At 39.9% G+C, this 18,910-nt stretch overlaps 1 protein-coding gene across 1 annotated transcript in view; it reads right to left on the reverse strand.

The window, feature by feature from the left end:
• snx19b (sorting nexin 19b) overlaps positions 1-18,910 on the reverse strand; it is a 57,307-nt gene that overhangs the window by 23,105 nt on the left and 15,292 nt on the right. Inside the window, exon 11 of the mRNA XM_023274651.3 lies at positions 17,944-18,073. Within this exon, the coding sequence (XP_023130419.2) occupies positions 17,944-18,073 (130 nt within the window). The remainder of the gene's footprint in view (positions 1-17,943; positions 18,074-18,910) is intronic.

Below are 18,910 nucleotides of genomic sequence, written 5' to 3' on the forward strand. Positions count from 1 at the left end.
GGCATAATATTTCTCATTATTCCAAAACAACAGCAATGGCGACAAATTGGCAGATAGCCTGCAAAAAAAATGCTTAACATTTGTTTGTCATAACAATATTTGATTGTGTCCGGATATTTGTCAATGTAAATAATATGTGGAAAGAAAGAAAATATCATCAACACTAAAATCACTGATCAGCTTATGCATATTTTATAAAGATCCAGTGTACTTTTTAGATGTAAATCCAGCCTAAATGGCTTTAATTTTGCTTCTGGATCACTTCCAAGAGGCCCATTCAAGCAGGAAAAGGTTGTGTGTCTAAATCCTGAAGTGGCTGAGCACTACAACGATTCATCCCAGACATGGCAGCACATTGTCCTTTTCCTCTTAACTGCCTTGATACATATCTCCAATGTCAGATACGGCTTTAAAGATTATACAAGATTTCATTGTTTCTTTTACAAGAAGCTCTGTCGAGGTAAAAATAAAGTCAATGCCAGGTGCTCACCAAAACCAGCTCTGTTCAGACTGAGATGCTGGGGTAAAATTAGCAGTCAGTCAGTATGATGAAGTGTTAATTGTCAACCCTTAACAGTCAGTTCTTACTAAGAACAGTCACGGCTATAGACAGAAGTGAAGGCTAAGATTAACACTGCATCTTTTTATATTATAATCTGTGGATATAACAGCATTATGGTGTTCCCTATGTTTACTAAACCAACATGTTTTGTACAGTATCTTTAGACAACCCACCCAAACAGATTTAGGGAAGAAACACTGCCACATTTCCATGTTAATAAATTGCAGTTTTAATGCTGTGTTGTAGCCCACAAATCTAAATATGCCCAACAAACAGCAAATAAGATGCTCAACAACAAATAAAATCATCACACTGCTAGTCTAACTATTCTTACACTATTTCCTGGATGTGTTTCAGTCGAGTACTTCACTTATTCTGCTCGCATTCTTCAAACGTAAGATATACACCCCACTTGTAAAGAATACAGTTGTTTACATTCATTGTGTAATCATTGAAAAATTGCAATTTATGGACATGCTGACTATGAAAACTTGAAGCCATGCATTTCATAACTGTGAGCCTTGGATATTTAGTCAGGATTTTTTTTATTGTTGAGAGAATCAGTGAAGTCCTCTGAAATTTTGTACTGCTGACAATGCTATTGAGAAAGTTTCCATTTTGGTAGTACACATGCACATATAGGTCATGGGTGACAGGATACTTTCACACTACTCTAGTGATACACAGGCGGTAAAAACAACCTCTAGTATTTCTTACATTGCCTCGAAATGTATTCAAGAGGAGGTGAAGTTTAAAATATTAATCTAAAATCTGTGATTGGTTTTGTGGTCTTTTGTCAAATATTTGTACAGGCCTAACCACACAAAACAACAAATTCATTGTCAGACAATGGTCATACCAACAGCTAAAAAAAAAAGACATTTTAGGTCGCCAGATTTAAAAAAAAAAAAAAAAAACAACGAATAAATCAACAGAACCTATATGCATCCATATCAGAACTTTTGTAGTCACAGCACATGAAGCCTGTAAGCTCCATTCCAGCAGTCATACACACCAGAAGACTGTTTTCACCTAATGTCATGTGTCTGTTCCCAGTGAAGCGCACACCTCAGTCTAGCCCTCTGGCTCAAGGCTTATTACATCAGCACCTTCATTCAGGCCTTGGTGCCGTCTTTCAGCCATCTGCCTGGCAGTCTAGGGCCAGCTCTGCTTCTCTGTGTATGTTTGAGTATGTGCGCATACATGCCGGTCCTGGCTTTATTGGGACTGTCGTGGCGCCTCAACCCCCATGGCTGGTCAAAACACAGACATGTGATGTTATAGCCCTGAGCCTGAATTTAATCACACGTGGCCCACAGTGGTTTTGCACTTTTATATTACCTTAATATCACTGTACAAACTGACACACTTAGCACAAAGGACAGTCATGCTGGAGAGCAGTCAATGCATGCAAACACACACACACAGGTCAAGGTCTCTGTCTAAGCCACAAAAACATCCATTGAGCTTAGTCTCTGCTGTCATCACCACTGCAGTCCTATGGCAATCACCAGAGAGATTACTTTTCCCTTTGGCGCATGCGTGCACACAGATTTAGACCTAGCATACACACACAGAGCAGAGTGCTTTCAACCAATTAGGGTTGACAAATGCCAAGTAATTCTATATGAGAGATTGTGGTCTGGTTTAGACTTAGACTGTACAGCATTATTGCTACCATGAAAACCACCAAAGTTGTTTTCCAGCTCCACTCTGTCACAGAGATATTTTTCAAGCTGGGAAAATGAAGAAGAGAGTGCCCAAGCAATGTTCCCCTCTCTGCCTGTGGGCTTCATGTGGCTTAAATTAAAGAAAACATGTAGTGTAACTATCTCAAAGTCATACTGATGCACAAATGTGAACAACCTCAAGGAGAGAATGCCGTAAAATATGTGCATGCCACCAGTCTATTCTGACAGCTTGATAACTTAAAAAAAAATAGATGTTTGTTCCCTCTTCACTGATATTTTAAAAATATAAAAAAAAGTACAGCACTATTCATAAAGAAACTGATATTACAGTATATTACACCAAGAGTTTTGCAGTGTTGCACACAAGCAGTACATGGCTGTGGCTGACCTGACTGCCTGGGTGAAAAACACACTGCTCACACGAGAGAGTGGAGAGGCCGAGCCAGCTATTCTCTCTGGTAGCGATTATTCCATCTCCTCTAATGAACCTGCCAGGAAAGAGACATTTACAGTGCAGGTGACACACTACAATCCCAGAAGGAAAATCCCCTTGAGCATTTCCCTCAAGTTCCCATAGTTACACAAGCAGCAGGTGTAGAGAGTAGGGAGTGCCAAACCAATATAAGCTCAAAAAAGTTATATCTGCTTTTTATTCATATTGATTGATACTATCCATCCATCCATCCATTATCTATACACCGCTTAATCCTCATTAGGGTCGCGGGGGGTGCTAGAGTCTATCCCAGCTGACTCGGGCGAAGGCAGGGGACACCCTAGACAGGTCACCAGTCTGTTGCAGGGCTACATATATAGACAAACAAGCACTCTCACATTCACACCTACGGGCAATTTAGAGTAATCAATTAACCTCAGCATATTTTTGGACTGTGGGAGGAAGCCGGAGTACCCGGAGAAAACCCACGCATGCACAGGGAGAACATGCAAACTCCATGCAGAAAGATCCCGGGAAAGCCGGGACGCGAACCAAGGATCTTCTCGCTGCAAGGCGAAAGTGCTAACCACTATACCACTGTGCAGCCCTGATTGATACTAAAAGTTTCTAAATCCAAACACATTAAGCATAAATGTCAAACTTCTTTAGACTTACTAGTATCATGAAAAGTGAATTCAACAAAATCAGTGAGATGACCCACCAGGTTCAGTATAACATCATTGCTCAGAGAATTTCTTCTGTATAGGCCGTAATACAGCAGCATTTGTACATACTTTTCCATTTTTCAAATGAGGATAAATGTGGTTAGGGGAATATTAGTGGAAATCGACGCTTGAGCCTCTGGATAAGTGTTTCCCATCGTATTTGACTGACGTTTGAGGGCTGGCATTGCTCGGGGACACACTGTCGACTTCTGGTCTGTGGTCTATTCCTAACTGAAAGACGTCACAGCTATCTCACAAACACTGATAAAAAAAAAAAACAAAACATTTTATTCCATTTTCTGAACAAGTCAACATAAGATTAGCTGTCAAACACTGGTGGTTGCGTCTGTGGGAAGATTCATCTTGTTGTTAAGTTTGTATTACTGTTAAAGCTGGCAGCGTATGCTAGCTAGCTTCCACTCAATAAGTGCTTGCAAACATTCGAATACTAATTCTAACTGCTCTACTTTTCATTTATTAAATTGTTGTCACTGCAGGTCCTGAATACACTGTCGTGTTGGTCGTACATTATGCAAAGGAGGTGATCTAATTAGCATTTTGTTAGGTTTGTTTCACTGTTTTGTTATTATGTCATCCAATGGTGATGACGGCAAATGAACCAACAGTAAAAGACACGCAGAGACAAATTATTGGATGTGAGTCAGTAGTAATGTACAATCACATACACACTACAAAATCACAGACAGGGTTAAGCAATGACTAGCTATGTTAGCCTGCGCCTTTTTAACTTCCTGTGTGACTCTTTTGAAGTGATTTTGAAATATCATGGAAATTGTACCAAACAAATCACAAAACCAGACACTAGTCAAGTTTTCATCCAATTAGAGGAAATCTGTTCAAAAATGTGTTTACATCCACTACTCTTACATGAATATCATAAAATGAGTGCATGCTGATTAATAAGTGGTGGTATTTTTTTCAGTCAGATGTCGTTAGACCTTTTCAGAAGAAGAGGATGCAACTGGATGACATATTGAAAAGTGCACCAGTCACAGTTCAAATGGGAAAAGGCATGAGGAAAACATGATGGAAATAATACATTTATGCTTCATATACACTATCCTCATTAGTCCATGTACATGATGTTTTCATCTCTTGAAGCTTGTTGTCTATTCATACAGTACTTTTTTTACATTTTATAGTACACAAACCTCTCCCTCTTTGGCAAAGTGTACTGGCATTTTTTTAAACTACATTTTCTGTGTTTCTACTCGAGTTTTTATTTTATTTTACTGAAAACGTAGATGTACATGGATACACAGAAACATACTTGCAAAAAAAAAAAACAATATCACGCTTTCTCAAGAACATGATTGTAACGGGTGTTAACACTTTAAAAATAAATACAATTTAAATGTATTACCTTCAGTAATTGTTTTATTTTTATCAAATTTGTACAAAAATGAAACCAAACATTGAGGATTTACACTAATCAGCCATATTATTGAAACCAATGACAGGTAAAGTGAATAAAATTGACCATCTCATTACACTGACACTTGTCCAGGAGTGGGATGTTATCTGAATGTCTATTTTATTGTATGAGTGGTATGTGTTGTCTGTGCAGCAGACCCCTCTGTCTAAGACAAATTTCTCGCAAGGGAGACTAATAAAGACACCTTAACCTTGATATTAGGCAGTAAGTGAAGAGTCAGCTCTTCAAGTGGATGGGCTGGAAGCACAAAAAATGGGCAGCGTATCTGAGAGCTCTAAGAGACCTTGATGAGGCTCAAATTGTGATGCCTAGATGACTGGGTTAGAGCACCTAAAAAAATGGCAGGTCGTCTCGGGTGTTCCTGACATGTAGTGGTTTATAGGTACCAAAGCTGCACAAGAAAGGACAACCTGTGAATTGGCGACAGGGCCATGGATGCCCAAGGCTCATTGATTCTTGTGGAGGACAAACATTAGCCCATGCGGTCTGATCCCTCAGAGAAGTTACTGTAACACAAACTGCTGAAAATCCTCTGCTACCTATGACAGACAGGTGTCAGTATACACAGAGCATCACCACTTGTCAAAGATGGGGCATTGCCGAGGAATAGATTGAGGAACATTACCAAGAGCTCAAGGTGTTGACTAGGTCTCCAAATTCCCCGGATCTCAATCTGATCAAACATCTGTGGGATGTGCTACAAAAAGGAGTCCAATTCATAGAGGCCCCACCTCACAATGTACAGGATTTAATGGATCTGTTCCTAATGTCGTGGTGCCTGACACTTTCACAGGTCCTTCAGAGTCCATGTCTCAACAGGTCAGAGCTGTGTTGGTGGCACAAGTGTGGCCTACACAATCTTAGGCAGGTGGTTTCCAAGTTGAGGCACATTAGTGTATCCACTGACTTACATTTGACTTCAATGTATTCAGTCACCTTCAGCTATCCCATTGTGGCCCCTGAATCCTTTGGGAGATAAACTATGTACTTTAGCCTCCGTAACTATACTTAATGAGCGACCAAGGCCAGTTATACTCACAAGTTCAAGGGTCTAAATCAACTGATTAGCTCAACCAACAACCCACAATAATCAAGATGAAGGCAAGATACTTCAAATACTTGGCAGCTAATCAATCGCGACTGACGCAACAAAATCCAAAAACGCATAAAACATCAGCTCAGCTGTGGAACACCTATGTATGTGTTGGACTGCAGGGGGATTTATTTTACTTACCATTTAAGGTAAATACAGACAAGCATAACCAGGTCCCGTTTGAGCTAAAATAAGCTTAGAGCCAGTTTTCGACAGACAAGATGTCATTGCACAAGTATGTCTCTGGAGACAGAAGATGAACCATGACTTTGGAACCACATCTCAGGCCCCAGGCTCAGGTGAGTGGTGAAAACAGACACCAGAGATGTGAAGAGGCCAAAGGGTCACTGCATGACTTCATCCAGCTACTGTCCTTATTTAAGACAGGCGTTTATCACTTATCAAGTTTATTCTGCAAACATCCCCACAGTGTTCAAGCATGCGCCACTTGTCCTCTATCTAACTTTATCAAGAGTGTGGACAATAATGAGCTACATTATCTTTCATGTCCTGCCAAGGGAGGATTTCTGTGTGGCTACAACTCACAAACACTAAAAAAGGACAAATGGACACAGAAACTGGCAAGGTTTAACTGATGGCACACTGGGGCAGGGGGATAAGTGTGTTTCATAACCTTCAGGGAACTGACCTAGGTACTTGAGCTATAATGTCCCCTTGAGACGATTACATAGGTCAGTAGGATTAGGAAAGCAACTGCTGACTACTATTAGCCAGTAATAGAAGACGATATTTATAGTTAAGAAATGCCTGCAGAAAGTGAATAATGTTCAAGTAAACGTGATAGTGACATGACACAAGGCAAACTGCCTACTGAAATACAGCATGAGATATAAACCACTCAGACAGGCTGATCTCACTATGAGGACTACATCTGAATTCGTCTCATTTCTGGAACAGCCTGTCCAGGGAGGTCACACCTCCTCCATCTCTATGGAGGCTGATAATTAGCCCGCAGCATTATGTAACATGGACCTATTCTGTTCTCCCTCCTCTTCCCACCAATACCAAATCTGTCATGTATAGCCCACCCATCTGACCGCCGACGCTCTCAGGCTGGGAGTGAATTCCTGCTGACAGAAGAAGCTTGGGGCTTCCAAGCAGAGTCTTCTGTTTATACCTCATCCCTGGCCCCTGGACCCATATGTCAAGGAACAGCACCAGAACAGAAAAACAGCAGAGGACTCTGATATCATCTCCTCACTGTAAAAACAACTAGTGGTGTCACAGAGTTGAAGAATGATCTCTGTTACAGGGCAAATCATTTTGAGGAGAAAGGCCTCAAACTGTGGAATCCCCACATCGCTGTCATGAAGAATCATTAGTTGTTCACGCAGTAACAGGGCATAACGCCTTCTGTTATGTTAAAACATGATAAAAAATGAACTCTGTCACTTGTAAAATCAGGCAGGGTTGCCAAATAAAACACTATGTCCAAAGGAATAAATTCTAGGAACAACAGCTACTAAAGTCAAAAATAGAAGATTTAAAATAGTCCTGTCTTAAGATCCAGACACTTGTCTGTTCTCTCACACTGGTAATATCTCAAACTAAATATCTTCAAATACGTATTACGTAGTAATTTTACACCAGAGTGTCTGAACCAGTTAATTTGAACAAATCCTTTACCCTCTCTGGTAGAAACGGCGACGAGCCTGCAGCAGACTAGTAGGCAAATGACCCGTTCAATGGGGATAAACATCACTACATATGGATCTGCTCAACACGACAGCAGTGTGGAGCTAGCTGGAGTAATAATTTGAGCCCAAAATGCACTGCTAGCATTGTGGCTTTTTCAAAGATGAATAACAGGCAAGGGTTTTCTTTTCTTTTCAATTGTAGCAAAAGTTAAAGAATACTGCATTTCAAAAAACTGTGCAGTTTACTTCTTAGTCTGACAACACTTAATGGCTAGAAGCTCAAAATATGTCTGCAATGGTCTAATGCAACTACAAAGTTTGTGCAAAAGTAAAAATAAGGAGTAACTATATGAATTGTGTATCTTTAATCTTTGAATCTTTGAACCTTCTGATACTTTTCTTGGCTGATTGACACTCATGGACAGCACGAGATAGTAAACACAACATTGCCAAAAGCTGTTATAAGTCAGTCCTTTCTTGTGTTCTGCCTTCCTCGATCTGTGACTTTCTGCTCTTTCATTCTGCTTAAGTTGTTTTCACCAAATACTGTGTGTTGTCCCAGGCCAGAGAGTCAAGTCTTTTGAAGCTGATGTGGTCAATTTCACAAGCTAACAAAGTTTGTTTTATTCACTAACTCTCAAGTGGCTTCATATCTTGCCAGTCATCTTTGTGCTGGTTTTTCTGAAATTAACTGGACCTTGAACGGTAGTCTTTAAATATCAATACCTATCCTTAGCACCACTGTGACCTTCCAGATGTTCTGGGAGATTCCTTGAGCGTTTCCAGATTCCACCTGTCAGCTGTACTGCAGCACATCCAGGGTCTACATATCAGTTGAACCTAACTTTCTACATTGTTAAGTTCAATAAATATTGCTATACCTTTATTCTAATCCAGCCTTACTGGTGTATGACATGCATCCAATTAAACTCCTGTCAGTGGGAAACAGCAGCAATGTAATCAACAGTTTTTCCATAAAAGCTTTTGGGGGAAAAATGCAGAAGGTGAATTTGAACAGAAATTAGAAACCACTTACCATAGCGCATGTTTTTGTTTCTTGTTTGCAATTTTTTTGTAATGTCATGAAAGTGTGTGTGAGCGTCAGAAAATATGGACATAGTACCATTGGTTTATAGACTACTGTTCTGAAGCCTCGAATTTGGAATTTGGCAGTCACCATCTTGCTGTTTGGAAACCAAACATAACAAGCAAGGCTGTTTAGTGTTGAATGACTAAGTAGACAGTATATGAAAGATGGAGGCAGCCATTGTTTTGGTTTTTTTTTCCCTAAAACTTTTACAGGCTCTAGCTGCTTTTTGCAGCATTGAGGACTCGTCTCTCATTGGCTTTTAGAAAGAATGCAGGTTTAAGGAATTTAAGCTTTGGTTTTAATTTTTGGGCTCAGAGATTATGTCCATCTTCTGTGTCTAACGCATGTGGTTCAGAGGCCCTGCACACAAGTATGACGGTTAATTCTTGGCCTTGGAAATAGCACACTGAAATTTGTCTTTTATCATTCTCTGCATTTCACGGTTCATGTAAATGAATGGAGTTGGCTTTGATGTCAAGGAGATGACTTAGTTAAAATCTTTTCCTATCCATAACTGAGCCATCCCTCTGACAGCAGACAAAATTCCATCTGCTAATGAAGACTGAGACACTGGTGAGTTAAGGTTGTTTTTGAGAAAGGTTTTGAATGACTTTGAAAACCATTTAGTTATTTGACAGTTATGGTATCTGGTGTTGTTATGATTTTTCATTAAAACCCTGTTTGATGACATGATGTTCACACTTTCAGCTGAAACATCACATTAGGAATGACTATGAAAACTAGATTAACTTTCAAGACTGCTGTTCTTGGATACAGTTTGCCCAAGGCCTCTGAAGTAATCCACCTGCCTGTATTCTGCTCAGGCCTGCAAATTTAAAACAAGCTGCCAACTCATAAAACTGAAAAACACATTATGAAACAGCATGCAAGTGGCCTCCCACTGAATAAAATATACTACTTAGAAAAGCCAGTGTTATACATTTTGTTAGCGTTGGAGTTTTGACCACATCTTTACAGTTCTCTCCAAATGCCACAATGTGGTCACAGGCTAAATAGTGCAGCAGTGAGACAGAAACCACTTTCGCTGAAGCCAAACAACATGTTGTTCACCACCAGTGAAACCCAAGCAGGCCACTGGATGTCAGGCTGAGATCCTTGGGCATTAATTAACAGTGTGGCAGAAGCAGAGCCAGAGTGAGCAAAAGAAAAGGACAGAGTGGGAGCGCTCTCTTTGACAACTGCTGACAGGGTTTAAATCCTCTGCACTACCCTTCATCCTCACCTCCATCATCAAGCTGTCAGCGAGGACTTGTGGTACCATTTGAATTGTTTATGGAAGTATTAATATGCCATTTTAGGGAGTAAAAATAAAGAATCATGTCATTGTGTGACAGGTGCAGTAAAAGACCGGCAGGGCAGCAATGCCACATGGAGTTTGGTGAAATAAGATGTGTTGTGAACCAATAAGGAAGTACTTGCAGTGAACCGACAAATAGAGAAAAGCTGCTGAGCATCGGCATGGCCATCCAGGTGCATTGACAAAGAGCACCTGAGCATTCTCCAGATAGGTGGAGTGGTAAAAATGTCAGTCAGATGTGATGTGTCCTCTGGAGTCTGACGGGGAATGTTCCACAATTACGGCGTGCTACTCCAACAGCAAAACAGCTTGCCGAGAAAATTTGAACCATTTGATGCAATTTGATTAATTACGATCATTATAATGCATCATCATCACCACTGACCCAGTTTCTCCACCACACGACTGCAGCCCATGTTGTCCAGTGAGAATATTTTGGAGTCTCTAAGGGCAAATTTAATTCTCTTGCAGGGTAACCCTACCTCTGCGCTCTTGCATGTATTTATTGAGTTGTCTCCACATTTTAAATGCTGACACAAATCTTATCCAAATGCTTTTCTGAGGGTTTAACTTGCATTTACACTGATGGATATCTGCCTCAAGATCGTCACCAAAAGGATGTCACTGATCACTGTAATGGGTAAATTAAGGATGCATTCTGTTTACAGACACACTCAACCAAACAGAACATGGAGTATGCCTACATAAAGTGGCCGCTACATCTACAGTACATCTAGACACTGACAACAATCTGGCTCCAGCTGGATTTTCCATCCAGACTGCTGTCTAACAGAAAGAGACTATATTCATCTTAAACTGTCCCACTTTCCAGTCCATAAAAATCAGACATCTCCCAAACCAGAGCCTCGCCTTGGACCCCATTTATAGGAGCAGAGAGACAGCTTTTCCAGCCAGGCCTGTCACATACACACAGACCCAGATTTGGCTGTTGGGTCCTGGCTTCATCTCTCACACACACAAACACACACTTTCTCTATCAACTCGCAATTCCGAATTAAATTCTGACAGACATGCATGCACTATGGCTGTACACTGGCATGGATAAGGTTTCTGGTGCCTGCAGCTTCTATTTGTTTGCCACTAAACAGCTGTCAGATCATATAAACCCCCCCACAGCACATGGCATATGCTGTCAGTCCAAGTAAAAAATGCTCCATGTATGATTCATGGACCAGTTTATTAATAACTACAAATGACCAACACTGAGAAAACATAACTCTGTTCTTAACTACATATTACAAAGTAGGGTCCAGTTAATTCAGCACTTGAATGCACTTTCATGGCTATTTGTTCAGACTGCTGTATTGTCATACTGCATTTTTATATCTATCCTGTGTATTAAATGCCATATAAGTGCCGATTTTAGTAAGTAGCAGTAAGTAATTCTGCTTATAAAAAGAAAAAGACCTTGCTCTGCTTTGATTTAGCAATGACCAGTTTTAACTTACAGTTGTTTAGTCTCAGGATCTTTCTGTGTGGAGTTTGCATGTTCTCCCTGTGCCTACCTGGGTTCTCACCGGGTGCTTCCTCCAACCGTCCAAACTTATGCCTGATGGATTAAGCAGTGATTCTAAATTGGCAGTAGACATGAATGTGGATGGTTGTCTGTCTCTGTGTTGAACCTGTACCCTGTCGTTTGTCTAATATCAGCTATGATGGGCTCCAGCTGTTCATTACCCTCTACAGCATAAAGAGGATGTTGCTACTGGATAGAAGGATGAATGGGTAATTTCTGTTGTGAGTCAGTTGGCATCATAGTGTGAAGCGACAGCATCGTTGTGGAGGTTAAATCTCAATAAAAACTTAGAAAGATTTGGTTAAGGATATCTGTGAACCATGTAGAACAATACACTTCTCACAGTAAAAGTATATATATAAATGAAACTAAATCTGAACAGGAATACAATCAGGACAGCACACTGTTATAGCTAATATCTTAGCAGTCAGCAATGACCACAGGCTCACCAAAACATATGCTTGTCTAATAAATGTGTATTGTTGTTCAGGCTGCAGATGGCTGGCTTGGAATTGAGCCACCTACTGTTTTCCAACCGTCCAGGCTGCTGTTGGTGTAATTGCGTGGAGAATGTTTTCTTGGAACGTTTTGGTCCCCGAATCACCAATCAATCCATTGAGAGTGTTTGTCTAAAGCAGTTACATGCTGTCAGAGCATTCTGCCTTTATTGTGTTGCAGCTCTGAGTACTTTGTGTAGAAAATCTCAGAAAAATCTCAGAACTTTTCATATATATATACACACACACACACACACACGCACGCACGCACGCACGCACACACATACATATATACAGATATATATACGTCTGAAACCCCGCAGGATAGCAGCAGTTTTCATCACATCACTCAAATACTAAGAGTACATGAGACCTGTACATGCAGCAGACTGCAGTACCAATGAAAGCTTGACGGCCAAGAAGAATGACATCGCTAATGTTACGTCACTAAAGTCCTGTCCTTGTCCAGTGTCAACTCAGACAGCCTATCACAATCCTATACAGTGTGGCACCATATTGACCAATGTGAAAGTGCCCATTTCTCCACTGATTTACACCGATTTACAGAAGTCTAGTGGAGTCCAGGCCTCAACGGATCAGGGCTGTTTTGGCAGCAAAAGGTGGACCAACATAATTTTAGGCATCATAATCTTATGCCTGATCAGTGTATTATTAGGTATAAAGTTCTTGTTTATGAATTTTATTTATATTGTGCTTCTAAGAGAAGAAATAAAGACCAGTTCCTTAATGATTCAAATGTTTGAACATTTGCAAAAATGTAGCACAACATGGAAGTGAAAGCAGCACTCTGTTTATTTAAATGTGAAAGTGCAAGCCCTAATTTTCAGTGGGATAGTGCACTATGCTACAAAAGACACGTCATCTGAAACTGGTTTCATGAACACGACGAACATGACAGTGCGTTCAGTGGACTTCAGTGGCCATCCCTCAATCCAATACAACAGCTATGGGATGTGGTAGAACAGGAGACTGGCAACATGAATGTTCAGCTGACAAATTCACAGAAATGATGTGATGAATCATGTCAACATGGAGCAGAGATTCAGAAAAAGGATTCCAAGAGGTCATGAAATCCATGACACCAAGAACTGAGACTATCTGAGAACAAAGCAATCCTATACAAGTCTGCTGTTGAGTTTCATGGCAATGCATCCAATCATTGTCTGGGCATTTTGCTTTTTGCCCAAAAATTGTCAACTCGCTGGTGACACTAGAGGAAAAGACAGGCGAACACCAATGTCACTAGGACTCTGAGGAATCCTGACAGCCTCAGAGTCCAAATCTATTGATATTTCAGTCATGACAAATGGTGGAAAAAAGTACTATTATTGCCAGCCCTAGAGTCACGATATTGCAACAACAACAATGATGTTGTTCAGCGGAGCATTAAGGCCCGGCTAGGAATGGCCACTAAAACTGCTTCATCTTTCTCTCTTTCTCTTAGTAAGAGAGAGCGCATCCCAAAATCCCCCAGCATGTCTCTGGTAACCATCAGTAAATCCTGGCGAAATCCCAAAGGTTGTGGCCCAGACGCTTTACAACACCCTGACATACGCTAACAATTTGCACTATTATTCACATCATTCTTTAATCACTTTTTCCTTTTAGTAGAAAGACTTTTATGTAAGGCCTTTATATAATTTGTTGGTTTATTTTTGCATTTTATTTTTATGTAACACTTAAATACATGCCTGGAATCTATTATTTTACTGTTATTAAATGTCATTATAAATAATTTTGCATTTGCTTTTAACTACTGAAGTTGCATATGAACAGAAGAACTATCTGTGTAACACATTTTCATATGTAGCGTTAATATCAACAGCAGTTTACAGGCATAGCATCTTGTCTTTTCTGCACACAGAAACCAGCTGATGAGAGGAATAACTGCCACACTAAGCGCTGTCACTGCATTGCTGACAGACTGCTGCCAAATATAGATGAGGCCGAACAAAAGCACAAGGCCTTTCATACTTGGCTGGTGGAACTTCTTAAAATAGAGGACCCAGTATCAATACGAAGCAACGATATTCTGGTACTGACACCCCAGGGAACGTGAGGTCACAGCACTAGCAGTACAAACACTAGAACCTGAGAACATTGTCTGCATGTTCAGTTTACTGGCAGTGGGAGCTATACCTATCTGCGACAAATGTTTGCAGAGTTAATGTCAAGCATTCTTTTCAAGGCCGAACAGTGCATGCATGCATGTATGCACATAAACTGACACACTACAAATGTAACAGTAAAAAGGCAAGTATTCAAAAAGTGAGAGCAAGTTTCTTGAAATAGAAAGTGAGCATTTCTTTACTGTTAATGGTTCGGTCAGTAATTGATAGTTATTCAGTATGGCAAGTGATGTCGCTGATTTTATTTGCATCACTTGCAAATGCTCACAGTCAACTTTTGTCTCAAATATAAGCTTCTCTTGACTAATGATTGTATAAAAGCAAGAGTCCAGTCTCCTGCCCATAAACAGCCTTCTCTGTGGAATCTTCACTAGGAAACGTGTCTTCATGTCCTCACCTGGCTGAGGTTACAGATTTAGCAGCCTTCTATTATGTAGACATTTCCATCACTTCTTTGCAGATATCTTCATAAAAAAGCCAGGTATACTTGAAGAGATCTGCATTAGCTTGTTTTTAAAGCATTACAAAAAGTAAATAGAATAAAAAAGGAGCAAGGCGGTAATGCACTGATGCTTCAATGGAGTTGATCTGCTGTTAATAATTACATCAGACTGCGATTGCACTGAGTAACTATTAGGTGGAACTGAAGAACTGTGGCTGCACTGAAAAACTCCCATTGCAAGTATAACATGCACCCAATTCTGTTAATCTGACGGCAATGGAACACATCAGCTACATGTCTAAATGCACACCCTGGTCACATTCCTGTAAAAGTTGCATCGGCAATCTGATTAGGTCGGACCTAGTAACAATACCATCATTTTCACCACGGAACAAGTCTGAACTGTGTCATTACGGATAGGCACTGAAAGCAATAGTACTTTGAGTTAATGTGAAGTGATTTAAGGAAGGATTTTTAAACATTTCAGTAACAACAGTCATTAAAAAAGCACCACAGAGACACTGAATACAGTGTTTGTGCACCACAATCACAACACACCTTTCTTACACTCTTTGCTCAACAATTTAAAATCTATTTCTACACAATGAAATGCCCATAAAAACAAAACTACACTACGATGAAAACTGACAGCTTAGAATAATGATATTCACCAAAATGAATGCAGTATTTTCCCCCCACAAGATGTTAAGAGGAGCTGAAGTTTGTTCAGGACTATTCCCTCTAAGTTTTATAAACATCTACAGCGTCTCACAGCAGCAGGATCCATATGTCTGTCTAGAAAGACAGAGAGCATTGTATGCATTTGTGCAAGTGGGACAACAGTGCTGGTAGTCTGATAAAATTCTTAGAATTATAAATTATCCACAAGAGAGAATGGAGAGCAGATCAGTCCAGGCAATCAGGTGAGCTGTCGCATACAGAATAGCAGTTTAATTTCTAGTTGTTTCAGAACATTTCTTCACAGTCTATTGCAAAGCATCATACAGCAGTGGGATCCACAAGTGCCTCCAAAGACAGAGAGCTGCACACATTTTCACAATAGCAGCAACTTCACTAATTAGTTGTAATTATAAATTAACCCTGACACAGAGAAAGGACCAATCAGGATCTACCAGTAAGTCACACTGAACTTTTCTTCAGCACAGATAGGTGAGCTGTCAGACAGTCACTTTATCAGTTGCAGGCAAATATCTTGTTACATTGTGGCTAACCTCAGGTTGTGAACTTTCAGTTTCACTGCTTAAAAGTCTGAAATAAACTGGGCTGTTAGTTATTTGGACACTTCAATAGATCTGCTATAAGATATTATCTAGTTTCTTATTGCATTTTTATGCATTGTACATCCCTTGGTGTTTTGTCTAATCTCACATGAATAACAAATATTGCATGCATACTTCTGCTTTCTTCAACACTGTGGGGAGTATTTCTACATGAAGTCATGAGAAATATTAACAGAAAAGTGACCTGAATGATTAGAATGCTGTCACTTTGATTGATGAATTCAGCATTGCTAATGCAAATGCAAAATAAAATTCCCCATTGAGCCTATCAAACATTTAAAGCATCTAAGTGAGGTTCTGTCTCTGTAATGTCACATAAAAACATCTTTGTAGTTAAGAATAAAAACACGTTCTAATAAAGATGCGTGAACCGCCCAGGTTCAGGTTTGAAGTTAATTGGTACCCCAAGAAAAGGACGGTTCATATTTTGGAGTCTTTATCACAAGTATAAGATATCACGGGATGGGCAGACAGACTGGTTGCAGTAATAACAGCCATAGTCAGGTCCTGCCAGACTTTCCAAGTGAAGTAGTTCCAAACCTCACTTGTGGTCATCAGCCTCTGAAAGCTGTCAGGGCATGTCTAGAGCCAAAACAATGATCTTTGTGGATCCCCGTGAACATATGAGCTGCGTTATTTAAACCTGCTATTATTACAAGCATGTATGTCTCAGAAAGTGGATAAATGGAATAAATATAAAGCCCAACCACTAATACTGGCTAACATTGGTCCACAGATATCGCATCAGTATTGACCTCTATATTGTTCAAGATGCCGTGTCTGTTAACAGAAAAAGATGCTTGGGAAATTTAGAAATGGTGTCATCATGTAGCTTGTCCAGCAGAGAGGCTTGAGATCCACTGAAATGATGACTCAACTACAACATAACATTACTCCAACATATTGTGTACATACAGACACACACAAACATATATATTTAATGGGTATTTTTGCCAGCATCAGCTATACCAAGGCTCAACTGTGTTCTGGGCTAAAAATGATTTCTTGAAGTTACTATGCTACCACTGGCATCATACATTTAGACCATGTTGATGTACTGACATGGTTTGCAGTGTAAGCACAAAGTTGTTATTGTTAAAACAGTTAATAAAAGACAGTCTACACATGGCAGACACCCACTGCAAACAATGAACAGTACAATGATACTCTAAGCACTACACTGCCAGTCTCAGAAAGAACAAAAACTCAATATAAACCACTCAGAGATTAGTGTTAGTTTCAGTGCAATAATGCAATACTACTACTAAGCAGCACTATTGATAGAACCGCTGTAAACACTACGGGTTCATGCACAAGAGTCATGAACCTGCGTGTGTGTTAAAGCATGTCATGGCTGATGGAATAAAGGTCCTCACCCTGCTTCTTTCGAAACTTAGAGCCCGCAGATGGACTGAACCTCACTGAACAACAGAGAGCTTGAGGGTGATTTTGTCAGACAGAAGAGGTTTAGTTGATGTCACAAAGAAGTTCTATTATTTTGCTGGCAATATTAGCAATTCGATGAGCATGTTTTTTGTAGTATTTCAGCATTGCCACAAAAACAGAGGATGTAGAACGCAGGCAAGCTTCATGTTCGTGTTAGCACACTAGTGCAGTCTGAGCATTAAGTGCAGGTAAAGCTGACAGGAATTTAATGGCTAGTATTTTAAGTGTTAATTGTGATCTGCTGGTTGCATTTCTTGAATCTGCTTAGTTGTATTTGTCATGATATTTTTCTCTGGACCAAGGTGTTGACTGACAGCTGGTCAATCATGACAGTGCATCACCTGTAACACACCTTGATTTTGCCAACACTTATTCATGGAATAATTTTCTTTTGATTTGATTCTGTTATCAATCAACAGTTGAAATTTATTCTACTTTAAGCACTTTGTGAAGTCCGCTTCACACAAGTAGTCCAAAATATGTTTTTTTTCTTAATATACTCTGTTTTTGCAGGCGATCAATGTGAAATGAGTAGAGCTGTCACCTGTTGATGAGGGTCCCAAACAGTAGCCTTATGGTCTTCTGAATGTTTTCAGTGCACAGCCAGCTCCACTGCTCCTTCATCAGCACACACAGAATATTCAGAGCCACTTCAGCCAGGGCTGTCTCAGATGCTGTTGTCACCACATGCAAAACACACATAAAAACACCACTCATCAGGACATACAACAACCTAATTACTGCGGTAAATGCAAACATCAGCTATTCAAATTATATGTACATTGATTCAGTACACAAAAAGCAAACGTTATGAACAGTTTAAGGGCAATATATTTCATCTGTTGCATCTGTTGGACATGTGGGCCTGCTGAACACAGAAGGTACTAAACTTCATACATTTACCAACACTGCCCTCATGTGGTTAGACTCAGACATTGCCTGTTGTGCTGGGTATGAGCTACAAAAATCTACCATATTTCTCCGACATCTACATCCTTTTCAGTCAAATCGGTCTTTTTCTTTGCATATTTTCATTCAGTGCTACCTATGGGATACATTTAACCGCTTGTATATTCAGAGTGAAATCAGAATCAGATAATAGAAGCATCCTGGTGGGATCAAAACTTGACAGGCCATCGGACCCTCTGAGATTACTCACACCTCTTCAGTCTTAGATGAATGGTGGCTATTAAAAAATTACTAAATCTACGTTAAATAAGTAAATAATACATGTTAACAGTCTGAATATGTAAGTCAATGTGCTGTCAGAGCTCAGTCACTTAATAAATCAAAAATATGATATTGCAGTGTCATTGGTATTCCTACTACTATTGCAAATACAGGTATCTGGTTACTGCTGTAAACCTAATCACGTGTCTGTAATCAACTTCTCCTCCCTTTACTTGATTTCTCTTAATTTAATTGTGTAGGTGAACATAATCAACACAGCTTTTTTGGGAGGACATCATCTAAAATCAGTTCTTAAACTAAAGAAACCTCGTTATATATAT

Source organism: Amphiprion ocellaris, chromosome 7 (assembly GCF_022539595.1).
Source record: "Amphiprion ocellaris isolate individual 3 ecotype Okinawa chromosome 7, ASM2253959v1, whole genome shotgun sequence".
In the NCBI taxonomy this organism is placed as follows: domain Eukaryota; kingdom Metazoa; phylum Chordata; class Actinopteri; family Pomacentridae; genus Amphiprion; species Amphiprion ocellaris.